General features: G+C 34.9%; 1 protein-coding gene across 3 annotated transcripts in view; it reads right to left on the bottom strand.

The window, feature by feature from the left end:
- Positions 1 to 18,404, bottom strand: part of SOS1 (SOS Ras/Rac guanine nucleotide exchange factor 1) — a 148,309-nt gene that overhangs the window by 34,668 nt on the left and 95,237 nt on the right. For all 3 annotated transcript variants that reach the window (XM_080813042.1, XM_080813043.1, XM_080813044.1), the window contains exons 9-10: positions 6,164 to 6,291; positions 4,718 to 5,373 (exon numbers count right to left, since the gene is read on the bottom strand). In XM_080813042.1, the coding sequence (XP_080669168.1) occupies positions 4,718 to 5,373; positions 6,164 to 6,291 (784 nt within the window). The remainder of the gene's footprint in view (positions 1 to 4,717; positions 5,374 to 6,163; positions 6,292 to 18,404) is intronic.

Here is an 18,404-nt window from a genome sequence, read left to right as displayed (position 1 = left end):
TCAAAAGATTTTTTTTTTAAAGTTAATACACCCAAACCGAACTTAAATAGGCCCCAAACTCAAAAGAAAGCTAATGCAGGTTTTTGAGGATTTTCTGAGGGTGTAAAATAGCAATAAATACTTTAAAGAAAACTACCAACCGGCTTAAGTTTTTTCAATATCATTTTCTAGAAAAGAGTACCACACACAGGAAACACCTTTTTTCCACACTTCAATATGAAAAGCTTGTATTTGTACATAATATCAGTTTTGAATTATCCCTACACCTCATGGTCACCTTTCTCTAAAGTAAGATTATCAAACCAGATACACCATTACCAAACATTTCTTTACTCGTGTCGTTTTAAGTCTCAATAATTAATCTGTACTTTATTTCCTTCCTATAACTCTGAAACAGAAGTAAAATTCCTACTCTCATCTCTTCTTTATGAACATTGCTTTGTGCTCCTCTTAAGGTAGGTAAGAAAGTCTCTTCGTATTCTTGCCAGATTCAGAATGATCTAACTAGACAGTGTCTCCTCTCCAGCATTTGAAATGGATTCCAAAGTTCTGATGCAGTTAGCAAATTAATCTATGTCCAGAAATACTGGATCTCAAAGATAAGCTATAAATCAGATTCCACGTAAGACCCTGCTGCAGTCTTTTAAGCGACAATTAAGCATTTTCTAATTTACCTAAATTTAACTTTTTCTCCCAGAAAGCTTTCCTTTACAGAGCAAAGACCACCAGTAGACTGGGTTTTGTTAAAAAGTAAAATTATGATGCCCAATATCTAACTGTATACTAAAATCTATGCATTAAAATGGAAGTTTATCTATAGCCAGAGATTATTATCTATTTCAATAAGAGAAAAAAAATTAGTCTGCTTAAATCTTCATAGTAAACCTGTGTTTGTCCAATAAGGAACAAGCCACTTATATTACTGGCAATTCAAACCAACCAAGAAATTCTCTTTATTTTTATTATTTGATATACATAATAAAAATATATTTTAATACTGAAAAAATTTGCCTTACATGAGTACTGTAACATGGTGAAAAGTACAGTATGTTAAGAATCAAGAAACCTAAGTTTTAGTCTTCATTCTGCAATTAATTGGTATGATTTCTGGAAAATCATGTAACTTTCAGGGGCTTTGGGTTTTTGTGTATTTGTGAGAGATTGGTCATCTTGTGTAACACTGCAAATCTATAGCTCTGCTTCAAAATTATTGTTAAAAACACTTGAGGGATCAAGTTGGCTAAAGCCATAGTGAAGTCTGAATTAAGTAAGGTTAAACCAGTTTTTCTTCTGGTTTTTTTTTTTTTTTCTGGACAATTTCTGAACAATCCATAACCTAGAAAATGGTCTGTAAGTGGTGCTTAGTGGATATTAAATTTTCTCATATATTACAGCCAATGTCTTTTATTAAAATTCTGTATAATAAAAATGTACAACTTAAATTTTAGCCTTTATTTCAGCCCATTTTGCACTGAATGTTCTCCAGTAAAAATACCTACCAACTAAACCTCTTGCCCACCACCACAAAATAGCAGACCAATAATTCTAAAAACAAATGGTAACTTGATCTGTTATTATTGTAGTGAGGACTCAAGAGTACTTTTGAACTGGAAGAGACCTTAAAAAATAATTGCTTTCATGTTTACGAGTTCATAGACATCTACTGAAAACAAATCCCATATTGCCAGTAACATGTTCGTGACAGACCTTATAGAAGAGCTCAAATAAACTAGTAATTAATACTAATTTGTAGGTATTGTGAACCACAACTCAAGAAAGTTGCTTGTGTATGCCAGTTACACCAGTAATATACCTTAATGACCTATGTTAAAATATTCAATTAAGCCTCAAAAGAAGAAAGAAAAGAAAAGTGTAAAAAAGAAAAAAAACTTGGCCACATTTCTAAAATCAACACTGGCATTTTATTCCTCAAGAAATTCATGAAAGGAATTTTTGAAAAACTTCAGTTTCTTAAAAAAGTAAGACAATCTTGTCAATTTAAATGTGAAAACACTTTGCAAAGTCGTACAAATCTAGAAATTTCAGTGTTTTATACTAACTAGAAGTAAAACCATTTAAAATATGATTCTATTCAAAAGCTAAAAGTTAAATACAAATAAGAGCAACTATCAAAAAGTAATTAATAAGACAGCACAGCAAAAGTACTATGTCTGCACACTAGGCTAGCGTCATGTACGTCCAGGAGAGAAACTTCAGATACCCTAGAAAAACTCTCAGCTATGCTTGTTCAAGTTTTGTTTTAAAGTGTCCTCATTCAAAAAATAAATAAAAAGCAGTTCCCAGAAAATATTTAATTGTAGTTCTGCAACTGCTTACTAATAATGTTAGTTCTATGAAATGTAGCAGTCTAAAAAAAATATCATCAACAATCAGGTTTTACAGAAACAACTGTATTAAAAAATTTGGAATCTGAAAATGTTTTCCAACTCCAGTACCACTGAGGTGTGATAGTAAACACTAGTTGAGTCTTTTTAGCACTTTTCTACTTATACTGCTCTACAGGAAAGAAACAAAACAAAACAGTACAACTTTTGTCTTATGTAGATAAAAATCCAAGGATTAACTTTACTTTAAACAGTCTTTTCCACACTTCAATATGAAAATTATTCCATAGTTTTCATATTGAAGAACTCAAAACAAAGGTATTTAAGATAAAAGGATGAATGGTTTAGAGTACTTATGCTAAAGAAATCAGTGAATCTTGTAAGAGCCTTAAAAATCAGATTGTGGCAAGAAGAGCAATCTGAGCTTATAGAACCTTAAAAATTCCTTTAAAAAGCAAAGAAATAAATATTTTGCAACCACAACTTCCGAGTAATTAAATGAACATTTTTGTAGTTGTATTCTAGATCTTAAAGAGTAAACAGAAGTTGATGAAGATCACAAAATAGGTTGGTCATATTAATAAAAATGGTACTTCTTGAAAAGTTTTATATGTAAAAAAGATACCAGAATAATAATTTTCTTTTTCATGTAAAATCCTAGGCAGCTTATTTAACTTTCCCATGCTTTGTTTTTTTTTTCATTTTTGAGTCAGTAAAATGAATACACTGACTGCAGAAGTTTCTAGGTGAAAAATCAACAGAAAAATTGGAATCCCAAGCTAGTCTTCTTTCACTATCTTCAACATGTGTCAGCTCCTGCCTGCTACTACCAAATGGAATCTGTTTAGAGAACCCAAAATGCTTTTAATAGCCTACAGAAAACACTAATATTTTACTATGGAAAAGGCTATCAAAAGAACCACCAATTAGAGGCCAAATAAAAATTAAAAAACAAAACAAAATCCTGGCTTATTTATTACAGAGACATGTGGAGATCATGAGATATTATATTCATAAAAGTGCTTTGGTATCACTGATAAAAATATTTTAATTTGATTTCACTCTTTTGAAGGAGGCCCTGATAGTTTCCAGGCCATTTAAGTAGTTCTGACTGCACATGTAATAAGTTGAATATATCAACATTATCAAAAGTTATTCATCTGTCTTACAGTGGATCTTTAAAAGTTTAATTTAACTGGTGCCAGAACACCTTCCAGAGAGAACTGAGAACCTATTTAGAGGACTTTAAATAAATGAAAACACAAAACACTAATAAAAAAAAAAAAACAACCCTCCTTCAGAAAAACACATTTTCTAGAAATAGGAATATATTTAAGCAGGAAGTATAGGATGGAGGTTAACTTTCACATTCGACTACTTAGAGCAGCATTTATGTTTTAAGAGCTTTGTTTGAGTTAATATGTCTTTATAATTAAAAACACTCTTTGAAAGTAAGTTTACATTTATGTTTACAAGGAGTTTTTACATGTCGTAGTTCATCTATTCTTTCCAAGTCTGAGGTTGCTGTTTTGATGCTCATTTTTGAGACTGAAACTGAGGTTCTGAGACCTGAAGGAACTGTGATAGAGTGAGCATGGAAATCCAGATTTGGTGTTCTTTCAACTACACCATACGCTACTGTTTCTATTGTGTAGGAAAGCTGAAGGTCGAGGAACATTGGATTATCATGGGTGACTTTCTAGAAGAAATAAAATTACTTTAAAAAAAGAATCATTATGTTTGTTTCTTAACTCTCAAACATTACATTTGATTTGTTCTCTACTCATCTTCCTAGGTAGTCTGGACATGTTTGTTTCTAAAAACTGCCCTGCTGAGGTAAAATTGTTTCCTTAAATGACATCGGTTGTAAAATGCAAAAAAACCTGAAACCTTTAATGACTTTCAGGATTGCTAAATTTAACTAAGTTTTAGGAACAGAAATTAGGAAAAAACAATGCTGTGCATATTTGTACTACCAGCACAATTTTGGTGATGAATGTACACTAAAGTTTTTACTGATCTCAGTAATGGAAAGAGAAGAAAGAAAAAAGAAAAAGAGGTAAAGGTTGTTAGACCCTAATGATGATTTATCACTACTTTTAGTTTTGTTTCTACCACTAATTGGGTAAATTTAGCCAATTGATTTTATATTCCCATTTGTAATTCTGGTTATAAAGTTAAAAATAATATGTAAATGTGGTAGCAAAAGTATAAATGGCAGTATTTTTAGGCAAAGGAAAATGAACTCGAAATAATGCAGAAGATCTTTTGTTGTTAGTTTGCTTTCTATTTTAGGCACAGTGACTTGTGCAGCAAAGAAAATCAGCTGGAAGCAGGAAAATGAAAGTGACAGGCCACTTTTTATTCCTTACCTGCATACATATGGTATGTGAGCCTCTCTATAAGCTTAATAACAGTTCCTGCTTTGATAATTGGAATTCCAGCCTTGGGCTGCATGTTTTCTTCAAATATTATATTCTCTTCAGAGTCAGGCTCTGCAAATCTATAAACATCAGCACTAGGGAGCCTCATCTGCTCCTCCTTCTCTTCCTGCAGCATCGTCACATCAAGCATCCTCTCCAGCGTACTCCGGTATTGTAAAGATATCAACGCTGCCATCCAATTGTTTTTCTCTTCAGCTGACTTGGCAGAAAATATAACACTATTTTCATCTTTTAAAATTATTTCAAAAGCATGCTTGTACTCACTGGTGTCATCTTTGTCATTAATTTGTACCTTTCTCATGAAAAACTTTTCTTTAAGACGATATTCTGCATTGCTAGCACCAGGAAGTCTTGGCTGCCCATGATTTGATTTACAGCAAATCATTAAGCCATCAAAGAGAAATATATGTCTCTCATGTTTGGCTCCTACACGTGTAAGAGTTCCTTCCATTATAAATTCATTGCAACACTGTCCAATGTCTTTTCCCTCCCAACCATCAATATTCTTTTGAATCTCGTTCATTTTCTTGATTGCTAGTTGTTTCCCCTTCATTTGCTGACTATAAAACCGACATGCAGATTCACTGGGATAAAGGAAAAAACATTATTAGTACACAGACGACAGACAATCTAATAATTCATGTAAATAAAGGACAATGGAAAAGTACATTTTAAAAAGTTGCACTGAGAAGGTTTTCACTAATTCTCCAAATATATTAGTGTTACAAAACTGTACCATTTTAGGAACTAAAGCAACACAGTAGAGACTTTTTTAGTGCTCTAAAAAGAACAAGGACTACTGACAAAATTCTACTCTCTAAACTTAGCTATGTAATGATTATTTCTACCTTGGCTACTAAATATTTAGAATGACATATATTAAAAAGTAGCCCAATATGGTGAAAAAAATAATTTAAGAGACTTAAAAAAGTATTTAGAAATGTTTAAGTGGACAAGACCTAGAGCTAACAAACATGCACATATTATAATTAAGAAAGTGGAAGCAATGTTATCTGAATTAATACCTCAAATTACATAATCCCTAAAATAAAGGACACTACCAATTTTACTTTGACAGAATGATGATGTTGACATAAATCTACTCAAGACATTTTTCTCTGTCTCTCCTTTAGCTTACCAGTTGACTCTCAGGAGGTCAGGTCTGGGAGTATGCAAGGAAAATGCACAAATATGAAAGGTTTTTCAAACAATAACAAATTCTCTTGGCTTTGATGTCACTTCCTCTGAAAGACCAAGCTTGTCACTAAAACTATTTTCTTCATTGTTTACTTGAGGAGGGAACTGGGATCCCTGAATTTACACCAGAATATTCAGAGTGAAAAGGAGGATTATTAAAAAAGTAAAAATATTCACCTCAGTCTTCGTTTTGCAAGACTTTTAGAACATATTTTTTCCATACCACTCTGAACATTAAGCAAAGCTGTTATTGCTTGTTTCAAACATTCCTTGTCTTCTTGATCTTCACTCTTTTCTTCTAACTGCTGCAAAGGCAAAATGACAAATCTGAACCCGCAGGACAGTTTTGGACAAAAAGAACAAGGAGCTCATTTTATTCAAGAATGAAAGTAACAGTAATTCAACTCTTTCTGCAACAATAAAATTTTTAAACATGTCATAAAATATATTCTTTCAAAAAAGTGTTTTCTTCTTTAGGTATTATTTTCTGTATTAACATACCACTGAGTTTTCCACATTAAAAAAAAAAAAAGCAGAAGCAGTGTTAAAAGATGTCACAGCTTGTGACAGGCAGTAATGTGCAGTTTCTCAGAAGCCATCTGACTGAAAACAAATGAGGGACATAAATTATCTTCTTAACCTGCATAGGATTTGCACAGCAGTAAGCACACAGAGGAGATGTTTTTTCTCAAGTATGGAATTTGGTCTTAGGTTTCTGATTCCAACACTACTATTGTAGCAACAGGATGATTCAGAAGACAAATACACAGAGAAAGATGGAGTATAGTGGAGAGGAACTTGACACAAAACCTAGGACCAAATTTTGCCTCTACTTCTGTGTGACTCTGGGGCAGATTATCTGACTTCTGAGTTTCACTTTTCCCAGCTGTCAAATGAGGCTTGTAAAAAGCCTGCCCTGCCTACTTAAGGGGGTTCTTATTAAAAATCAAAGCACTTTGTAATGTACAGTATAAGTCTAAGTTGTTTTCTTCGTAGCTCTACTACAGAATTAACGTTAGTACTATGAACTGTCAGCATTCACATGTTAAGATTTTGAGTAAAACCAGAAGTGTACATATTAGTGAAACTCAAGCACATTTTCTTTAAGTGGCAAATATACTATATATGCTAGACAGAAAGTCTGTACTTAATAAGGACTGGGTCATCAATAAATACCAATTAACAATACAACAGGTGACTGTAATTCAAGCAAGTAGTTAACTGAGGTATGAGTTACAATAGATGACAAGAATTCTGTCAACTTTTCAACCTGTTTCTGGCTACCAAAAAGAAAAAGTTAATAAATAACATATATCAGTAGTTTTCATGCAACATTTAAGAACACTTATTCTCTATCATAAAGGAAAAGATGTGAGAAGTAAAACCATAAAATATTCAAAGTAATTTGCAAAGGTTTACTTTTCAATGAGCATAATTATCATTACTTTAAGGATTTATAGTTAAGAGATATTCCTTAAAGATCAACAACACATTCCTTTTCATTTCAGCTGATAAAGATCAGTTATACAAACATATACATACTGATGACTTGTGAAAAGTAGACATACTTCTTACTCGAAGTCTCAAACATTTTTATAAAAATAATTTGCTTAAAATATCATAAACGCTCAGGTATTCCAGAAGAAGTAAATACCATATTGTGATGTCTATTTAATGCTCAGTTTTATCATCCAAATTTTGGATACTAAAACCTCACCATACTTTCAACAAGAGGGACCATCTGCACTTTTTAGTCTCAATTGTGTTAACTGTGTTTCATGATAATCTTCCAGAAAGGGGGAAAAATATTTTTTTCCCAGAGGATAAAAAAACTTTTATATATATAAAAAAATACTGAGATATCATTTACTCATAGTTTTGCTCTTCACTATGGCCAGCTAGATTAAAGGAAGTCAATGGCCAACTGTTCATAAAAAGAAAGCTATTAGGTTTTTACTTAATGGATATTATGGGTAGGCTGAAGGCTGGGCTTTGGGCATTCCTTCAAAACACTCTCCATTCCTAGCATTCTAGAACTACTTGCGTCTCATATGGCAGAATTTTGGGTGACGAAACATAACCATTAACCTTACTGAGTTTAGGCTTCCAATGCAGCAATCTCACACTAAAAGCAATGTTCATTAAGAAAGGGCAAAATTGTATGTGGTGTACCAAAAGCACCACTAAAAACTATTTCACTGAGTTCTTTCAGAATGTAATCCCTCCAACATTCGAGTCAGTAGAACATAAAGTAAGTTTTTAGTCTTAACGAGCTGGCACCAAGAGGTAGCAGAATACTGAATCCTTCATATTCTATCCTTTTATTTTTTTAATACTAATTCAGGCAAACATACCTAAAGTCACACAAAAACACACAGTTTTAGCACAAGTAAAAAGAGCATGAAAGTAACCAATCCACTGAGACATGCATTTGATTTTCTATTCTAAAAATGTTTCAAGCTTTTGGTCATTTATCTACTATTTAACTATAACATTTCATATATAGAATATACCAGTATCTTGAAAGTATTGTTAATACATTTTAAACCCACAAACCCAAAGTCTATGTCAAACCTGTAAGACTTTACTAATGGAGCAATTTTTAAATGCAATTTTTACCTTCATAGCATTACCTGAGCATCTAAAATAAATTTCAATGTAATTAATGACCTTTCTCATAAGCACTTTTGCTTAACATAGCTGATATAAACCAGGCACTGGTGCTGAATAATTGAAGCTAACTACCACGAAAGCGGTGGCTCGTTGTTGCTACAGAAACAAAGCAGTGACAAAAAGTTCACCTAATTCACAACATATAATGGCTTCCTTTTGTTTAAAAAAACACAAAACCTTTGAATTCATGTTTTTATTTCTAGAAATTAATTTTTCCAACATGAGATTCTATAAAATGAAGAAACTGCCATGCACTTGACGGTGGAGATAGGCAAGACCCAGGATTTCTGAACCTCAGTTCAAGAACCTTTTCAATATACTACCTAATATCTTAAATATTGTGTGTGTGTATATATATAAAGAGCTTATCACAGAATGGGAAAACACAAGCAAAGATGGCGATTGTGTTTTGACCATGGAATGGTTACCTATATACTCTTTGATAAGATGCTAAGAACAGATTATAAAGTGGAAAATACATGGTCAACTGGTAAATTTAATTTACTAGTCCTGTAAACAAATGTATGGAATACTACCCAAATTATTCCAGAAACCAACGAATTAAGCCAACGGCTCCTGACTCTTTGCAATCTCATAATTTTACACATCCCTTTAAAGGCTGAGCACAAGAAAGGCAATAATCCTCAACTATTCTTTTACAGTAGCAGCACAACTAGAAAGTATGGGTGGAAAAAGATGCAATTCATAACTAAAATGAGATCTAGAGATTGTCTGCAGACTTCAATTACTCATGCTACTTAAGTTAAAAAGTACACTTCATAATCAGTTCCTTTCCCCTCAAAAGTTGTTTTATCAGTAGTGATTTTATATATACAGATAATTTTCTTAAAATACACAAAATTTCAACCAGTAAGTGATGTTAATGATATTAACGAAATTTGATCTTCTTTTACTTAATCAGCCTAAACCCTCATTTTCCCCCAAGGGAAATGGAATAAATAGTGTAAATTCGTAGTATAAACAGTATAAATTTATAGTAAAAATAGTACAGCTTTTCCATTTTTGTAAATCATATAACACCTTTATTAAATTAGCCAGTATATTAAATTAGCCAATATAAAAATGAAATCTTAAAATATAAATTGTAACATGACTTATAATTCACTGTTAGGAAATAAATGCAAGATTCTCAAAGTTTTTGAGGAAAGTCACATATTTTATTTAGATAATTAAGTATGGTCCCTTGTATATTTAGAGTATTAATAGCAGCCGAGTGGGAAAAAAACTCAAAAGGGCATATCAACAGGGGAAAGCCCATCAAGTGCCATTTGGAATGAAATTAGCAAATACTCGCCCTTCACTGTTTCCCCTCCTACTGCTGTAAACATCACAGTCATAACAAATACTGCAGAAAAGCTTTATAAAAATCCAAGAATTTCCAGTAATGGCAGTGAAGTTAAGAAGTCTTGAGAGCCCTCCCACAGATAACAATTATATAATCTGAACAAAATGTAAAAATAACTATTTGTAGGCACTGGAAAACATCTCGAAGAAAGCATAAACCAGCAGCAGCAATTACTCTTGAAAAGCTACAACTCCCAAGTGTATACACTTGCAAGATTAAGGCTTTCCCCAACCTCTCAGGGCAACACAGTGGGGAAGAGTGAGAGGAAGAGAGCCTCCACAGGCTAGAGATCAAAGAGCACAGTTTAGGAGGAAATTTAAGGGGGAAATCTGGAAATGAATGAACTGCAGAAGCGTTGAAATCCAAAATCTGAAAATCTGAAAATAAACTCTCTCATCCTGGCTGATGCACGGGAAGACCCACAGGAGGCAAAAGAGCAGAGACCAAAGAGGAATCTACTCGTGAAAGAACTCTAATGGATGGGTTCTGAGGCTCTTTAAGAACTGAGTTTAGTCCCCAAATGTACAAAGCTCAGGTAGCAGAAAGCTGAAGACTTACTGGTTTCAAGTACCAGGGGATAAAACCTAAAGCTGACAGAGTAGCTGGAAATTAAGGGGGAAATCTCCGGGCATGAGGAAACCACAGAGACTGTGCCCCCAAATCTGAACTAATCCCTGCCCAAATACTTGTCTGACAGCCAAATCATACACGTGTAAGGGAGACCCAAGAGAATCAGCTAAAAAACCTACATATGGAAATCCTAGAAAGTGAAGAGAGATATCAGCTGCTTCATAATACAGAAGAGATCAATTTGCAGCTGAATCCAGGAAAGTTAACTGCATACTAAAGTAAAGAACCAATATTCCAAAAACAAGAAACCCAACAATCCTCCACACAATAGAATCCAGAATTGTTAACGAGCAAACAACAGGGAAATGTGATCCATGTTCAGGGGGAAAAAAGTCAGCTAATAGAAAATGACTCCAAATGGGCCCAGATGCTGAATTTAAGAAGGGCTTCAAAGTGGTTTTTATGATATTCAAAGAATTAAAGGAAAACATGGTCTTACTGAGTAGACAGATAGGGAGTTTGTGGAAACTGTAAAACAAAATCCAAATGGAAATTCTATAGTAAGCAAGATAATAACTAATAGTTCAATTGACAGATTAATAAAATACTAATTTGAAGAACAAGGAAGGGTAAGATTAAGAAGAATGAACAGTCTTATAGATCTGTGGGACAACACAAAGTAGTTCAACACACATGCAACCGGAGCTCCAGGAGGAAGGGAAGTTAAATAAAAAATGGCAGAAAAATGCAAGCATAATGTAAAAGCAAGTGAAAATCTGAAGTGTGGAAAGAAGTCTGAAACTTTAAACAGGATATCAGCCCTAAAAAGGGTTAGCCATAACACTCATTTATGAAAATAAGATACTTTAAAAAAAAACCAACTCCCTGTTTTTAGCAGAGAGAAGATTACCAAAATTATAAATGCACCTCACAGTTTAGTTGATTTAAAATTTAAAATTAGAGTAGTACAACAGTCAGCTGTTTACTGTTTCTTGTTACAATGGCTACTGAATTACACTATCTTATGTTTAACTTTAGACATTTGATGTCTACAGTCAGATGGAATACCATTTAAGCTCCCTGCTCTGAGTCCACAGTTTCTGGTTAAGAATTTCCAAATTTAGAAATCTAGTTCAACAGAATGGAAGCTTAAACAAACCTCCATTGGGCTTATTTTTATGACAGAATCTACGTTTTCTAAGTCTTCTCTTATTGTTGGTATTAAGTCATCAACTCATGGCAGTACAAGAAAATAGTCTGGGGGCGCGTGGGTGGCTTAGTCTTTAAGCATCTGCCTTTGACTCAGGTCATGATCCCGGGGTCCTGGGATCGAGCCGCATTGGGCTCCCTACTCAGCGGGAAGCCTGCTTCTCCCTCTGCCACTCCCCCTGCTTGTATTCCTGCTCTTGCTATGTCTGTCAAATAAGTAAATAAAATCTTAAAAAAAAAAAAATGGTCTGAAGCATAGAGCAGTTAAACCAGATGCAAAACATGAGAAAAAAATAGATAAAAAATGATCTAGTATAGATGTTTGATACTGTCCAGCTCCCAAACTGGAAAAGCACCAAATCAAAGCCATTAACAAATGTATACAACGTGTTTGTAGTAGGGGTTTGCAGGGCAGCCTTCTTTACAAAGAGTTTTTGGCACACTATGTGAAGGCCACTAGTGGGTGTTCAAAGTGTATGATGTAGCACAATTTATATTTCACTCTTCCAATTTGTTTTGTGTAGCATTAAAAAATTTTTTTTATTTGACAGAGAGAGCACAAGCAAGGGGATCAGTGGAAGGAAAGGGAGAAGCACGCTTTCCACCAAGCAGGGAGCCAGATATGGGGCTGAATCCCAGAACCCTGGGATCATGACCTGAGCTGAAGGCAGACGCTTAACCATCTGAGCTACCCAGGTGCCCCTTCTTCAGCACTTTTCTTTTTTTTAAAGATTTTATTTATTTATTTGACAGACAGAGATCACAAGTAGGCAGAGAGGCAGGCGGAGAGAGGAGGAAGCAGGCTCCCCGCTGAGCAGAGAGCCCGATGAGGGGCTGAATCCCAGGACCCTGGGATCATGACCTGAGACAAAGGCAGAGGCTTTAACCCACTGAGCCACCCAGGCGCCCCTTGTTAAGCATTTTTTTAAAAAAAGATTATTTTGGGGGAATAAAAATCTCTTAATTTTAACATTTCTCAATTTTTTATCCTAAATTTTCCACTCACTGTACCATTCAGTTCTAAGTTTTTATCTGTAATCCTTTCCCACAATTCCTGTACTTAAACATTTGTGGCTACAATTTTTGTAATATTTGCGATCTTAAGGGGAAAAAGGGTCAATCTTCAAATCCGTCTGCTATGCAAAAATCTAGGAATATTAGAAAATTTAATGTTAATTTTTTTTAAGATTTTATTTATTTATTTGACAGACAGAAATCACGAGTAGGCAGTGGGGCAGGCAGAGAGAGAGAGTAGGAAGCAGGCTCCCCACCGAGCAGAGAGCCCGACGTGGGGCTCGATCTCAGGACTCCGAGATCATGACCTGAGCCGAAGGCAGAGGCTTTAACCCACTGAGCCACCCAGGTGCCCTTAATGTTAAATTTTTTTAAAATTTCTTTTTAAATATTTTATTTTAATCTCTACACCCAACATGGGGCTCAAATTTATAATCCCAAAATCAAGAGTCACATGCTCTACCAACTGAGCCAGCAAGACACTCCAAATGTTAAATTTTAATACAGAGAAAGAGTCTAACCACATGAGTCTTCAGATTAAAGTTGTTAGTGTTCTTATTTTCTAAAATAAAGCTTGTGACCAAGATAAACACTGCAATGTTATAATGAAATAACATCAACTACAATACTTACTATTCTGTTGGTCCTCAATTTAATCTTACTTAAAAACACATGGTTGTTATGATGTGTTAAAATTAAACCCGGACATGTTTTCTCTCAATTATTTTACTAATCTTGTACTTTTTATTACCAATAAAACCTAAGAAAGGTATAGAGATTTTAAGTGTTAAATTTTCTATTTTTTCATTTAAGACAAAGCATACATGATAACCCCAAACCCAATTATATACAGTTAGTCTTATTCAGATGATTATGTTAGTAATTTTGAATTCTTGTCCATTTTTACCTGGCTATAGCCCATCCTGTCACAAGTCCGTTGGCTTTTCACTAGATTTTTGTGACTAAAATTAATTTTAAAGTCTACAATCAGTATGAAATTATATTTAAATTGGGTTAATAAAAACAATGTATGTATATATTGGTTTAAGAAAGATATTATATACTGGAAAATCAGAAAACCAAAAATGAATATAATTCTATAGCATACCAAAAACTAATTGTAATGGGTTGAACTATATTCAAGTCCTAACTTCTGGTACCTGCGAATGTGATCTTATTTGAAAACTGGGTCTTTGCAGATATAATCAGGTTGAGATAAGGTCAGACTGGATTAGGGTGGGCCCTACACCTGTTGACTCAGCACCTCTGTAGGAGAAAGGAGGAGACTTGGATGCAGAGATAAAAGAAGAACGTGGAGCTGCGAGGAAAGCCACGTGAAGATGGAGGGAAGGAATGAAGCGATGGTATCAACAAGCCAAGGGCTACCAAGGATTGCTAGGATCCACCAGAAGCTAAGAGGCAGGATTCTGCTCTAAAGTCTTTAAAGGGACTATGGCTCTGCTGACACCCTAATTTTGAATTTCTAGTCTCCAGAACCGTGAAAGTACAAATTTCCGTTGTTTTTAAGCCACGCAGTCTGTGGTGCTTTGCTCTGGCAGCCCTAGGAAATGAATATACTAATGTACGTATAACAGTATAGATCTGAACCCAGTTATTTTTTTTTTTAATTGAGGGGAACTTACTTTTCCTTAGATTATATGGTCAACATATTTACACAGTCCAAAGTAACAACTCTAAATTTGTTAAATAAAGCAAATCAAACTTCACATAGAAAAAAAGAGTATTATTTTTCAGTTTCAGTAGTATTCAAGTCTTAATTACTTAACTAAACTTTTACTTTCTGAATTTATAAAGTTTAAAGAATTCTAAGTTTCCAGGGCACCTGGGTGGTTCAATCCGTTAAGTGTCCAACTATTGATTTTGGCTCAGATCATGATCTTAGGGTCGTGGGATTGAGCCCTGCATCAGGCTCTGTGCTCAGCAGGGAGTTGCTAGAGATTCTCTCCTTCTTCTTCTTCCTCTTTTTATTTTTTTTAAAAGATTTATTTATTTTATAGAGAGTGCGCATGAGCAAGCATAGGGCAGGGGAGAGGGGAAGAGTGAGAGAGTGTAAGAAACTTTAGCAGACTGTGCTGAGCATGGAGTCTGATGAGGGGCTTGATCTCAACACCACGAAATCACAACCTGAGCCAAAACCAAGAGTTGGACGCTTAACCAACTGTGCCACACAGGGGTCCCAGATTCTCTCCTTCTCCGTCTACTCCTTGACCCTACTCATGAGCTCAATCTCTAATAAATAAATAAAAATATTAATAAATAAATAAACCTTATTAAAAAAATCTAAGTTTCCAAAATTAGTTTAATTATATACAATTTATAGTTAAGCTTCTTCGAAAATGTAAGACATTTATAGGAATTCTAAGGAAATTATTATTTTTGCCATTATTTTTTTAACAAGTATTTATTGTCTAAGTGCCAGACACTACTAGGCATGAGAATTCAAAGCTACTCAGGGCTCACATCCACTCTGTGTGGAGCACAGTCTAAAACAAGGTAGACAAAAATGGGACAAGTTCTATGAGGAAGAGGGAACTCAGTAAAAGGATCAGCCTAGGGAACCAAGGGAAACTTGACAGAGAAACCAAGATTTGAACAAACTCTTTGACAAGTAGGAATTTCTCAGATGAAAGGGGATGGCAGAAATAGAAGAAAAAGTCCAGGAAACAGGAACAAAAGCAAAGTGGAATTCTGAACAGGTTTGATATATCCAGGGCTGCTAAAAATTTTCTTATGGGTAAAACACAAGGTGGGCAAGACTAGGTATTGAGATGAGCTGGAAAGAGGCTAAAGAATTTAGACTTTGGGTCAAAGCTGACAGGGAACCAACTGCACTTTTTAAACTAAAGGTTCCATGAGGCATAAAGGCCATACAGGAAGCCACTACAGTAGTCCCAGCAAGACACGTGGGGGGTGGGGGGGGGCGCAGGGGCAGGGGGCGAGGCTGGACTAAGGCAGTGTTAGTGTTAGTGAAATGTAGACAACAAAGTAACTTCCAGGAATGTATTATGTTTTAAAGATTTATTTATTTATTTGAAAGAGAGAGAGAGGGAGAGAATGAGTGAGCACACATACAGGGATAGAGTAGGGGTAGAGGGAGAGGGAGAGAGACTCCCAAGCAGACTCCACACTGGATGTAGAGCCTGACACCAGGCCAATCTCACGACCTTGAGATCATGATCTGAACCAAAACCATGAGTTGGATGCTTAACTGACTGTGCCACCCAGATGCCCCAGAAATGTATTGTTTTAAAAGGGTTTGGGGCGCCTGGGTGGCTCAGTGGGTTAAAGCCTCTGCCTTCGGCTCAGGTCATGATCTCAGGGTCCTGGGATCGAGCCCCGCATCGGGCTCTCTGCTCGGCAGGGAGCCTGCTTCCTCCTCTCTCTCTGCCTGCCTCTCTGCCTACTTGTGATCTCTCTCTGTCTGTCAAATAAATAAATAAATCTTTAAAAAAAAAAAAAAAAAAAAAGGGTTTTATGCCTGCAACTCCAACAAAACAAAACAAAACAAAAACAAAAACCTACTAGAACTGGTAAATGAATTCAGTAAGGTCTCAGGATACACAATTAATATACAGAAATCTGTTACATTTTTATACGCTAGCAATGAAGCAGCAGAAAGAGAATATAAGAAAACAATCCAATTTACAATTGCACCCAAAATAATAAAGTACCTAGAAATAAATTAAACCCAGGAGGTGAAAGACCTGTACTCCAAAAACTATAAAACACTGATAAAAGAAACTCAGAGGATACAAACCAATGGAAAGACACAAATATTCCACACTCATGGATTAGAAAAATCAATACTGTTAAAATGTCCATACTACCCAAAGCAATCTATAGATTTAACATAATCCCTATCAAAACACTAACATTTTTTATGGAACTAGAACAAATAATACTAAAATTTGTATGAAACTACACAAGACACTGAATAGCCAAAGCAATCTTGAGATAGAACAACAAAGCTGGATGTATCAGAATCCCCATTATAAAGCTACAGTAATCAAAACAGTATGGCACTGGCACAAAAACAGACACATAGATCAAAAGAACTAAATAGAGACCCCAGAAATAAACCCCACTTATATGGTCATTTAATCTGCAACAAAGAAAGCAAGACTATGCAATGGGTAAAAGACATTCTCTTCAACAAGTGGTGCTGGGAACACTGGACAGCTATATACAAAAGAATGAAACTGGACCACTTTCTTGCACCATACATAAAAATAAACTCGAAATGGATGAAAGACCTAAATGTGTGACCTGAAACCATAAAACTCCTAGAAGAAAACAGGCGTTCATTTCTTTGATATTGGCTATATGAATATTTTTCTAGACATATCTCCTCAGGCAAGGAAAATAAGCAAAATTAAACTTTGGACCTATACCAAAATAAAAAGCTTTTGCAAAGTGAAGGAAACAAATAAGAAAAATAAGAAGGCTCCCTATTGTATGGGAGATATTTGCAAATGATAGATCCAATAAGAGGTTACTATCCATGATATATAATAAACAAATTTAGGGACCCCTGGGAGGCTCAGTCAGTTAAGTATCTGCCTTTGGCTCAAGTCATGAGCCCAGGGTCCTGGAATTGAGTCGTGCATTGGGCTCCTTGCTCAGTGGGGAACCTTCTTCTCCCTCTGCCTCTGCCTACTACCCCCCCTGCTTGTGCTCTCTCTTTCTGACAAATAAATAAATAAAATCTTTAAAAAAAACAAAAACAAAAACAAAAAAACCCATATACAACTCAATGCCAAAACCCGCAAGTAATTCAATTAAAAAACAGGTAGAGGACATGAATAGACATTTCTCCAAAGACGACATACAGATGTCCAACAGAGCACATGAAAAGATGCTCAACATCACTAATCAGGAAAACACAAATCAAAACTACAATGAGATATCACCTTCCACTTAATCAAAGTGGCTAAAATAAAAAACTCAAGAAATAATAAGTGCTGCTGAGGATGTGGAGAAAAAGGAACCCTCATGCGCTGTTGGTGGGAATGTAAATTGGTCAGACACTATGGAAAATAGTATGGAGGTTCCTCAAAAAATGAAAAATATGATCCTGTAATTCTGCTACTGGGTATTCACCTAAGGAATACAAAAACACTAATTTGAAAAGATATATACACTCCATTTATTACAGCATTATTTACAATAGCCAAATTATGGAAGCAGCCCAAGTGCCCACCAATAGATGAATAAAGAAGATGTGGTGTACATACACAATGGAATATTATCCGTTCATAAAAAAAGAACGAGATTTTGCCATTTGTAACAATATGGATGGACCTACAGTGTAATGCTACATGAAATAAGTCAATGAGAGAAAGACAAATACCACATGATTTCCCTCGTATGTGGAATTTAAGAAAAAAACAAATGAACAACAAAGAAAAAAAGAGGACAAACAAAAAAACAAATTTAAATACAGAGAACAAATTGATGGTTGCCATAAGAGAGGTAGGTGAGAATCCCCTGAAGTATTTTAAGGGGATTAAGAGTACACCTATCTCGAGGAGCACTAAGTAATGTATAGAATCACTGAATCATTAT

This window comes from Martes martes (assembly GCF_963455335.1).
Source record: "Martes martes genome assembly, chromosome: 9".
NCBI classification, from domain to species: Eukaryota; Metazoa; Chordata; class Mammalia; order Carnivora; family Mustelidae; genus Martes; species Martes martes.
The sequence above is the reverse complement of the archived record's forward strand: the minus strand, read 5'-3'. Positions and strand labels throughout refer to the sequence as shown.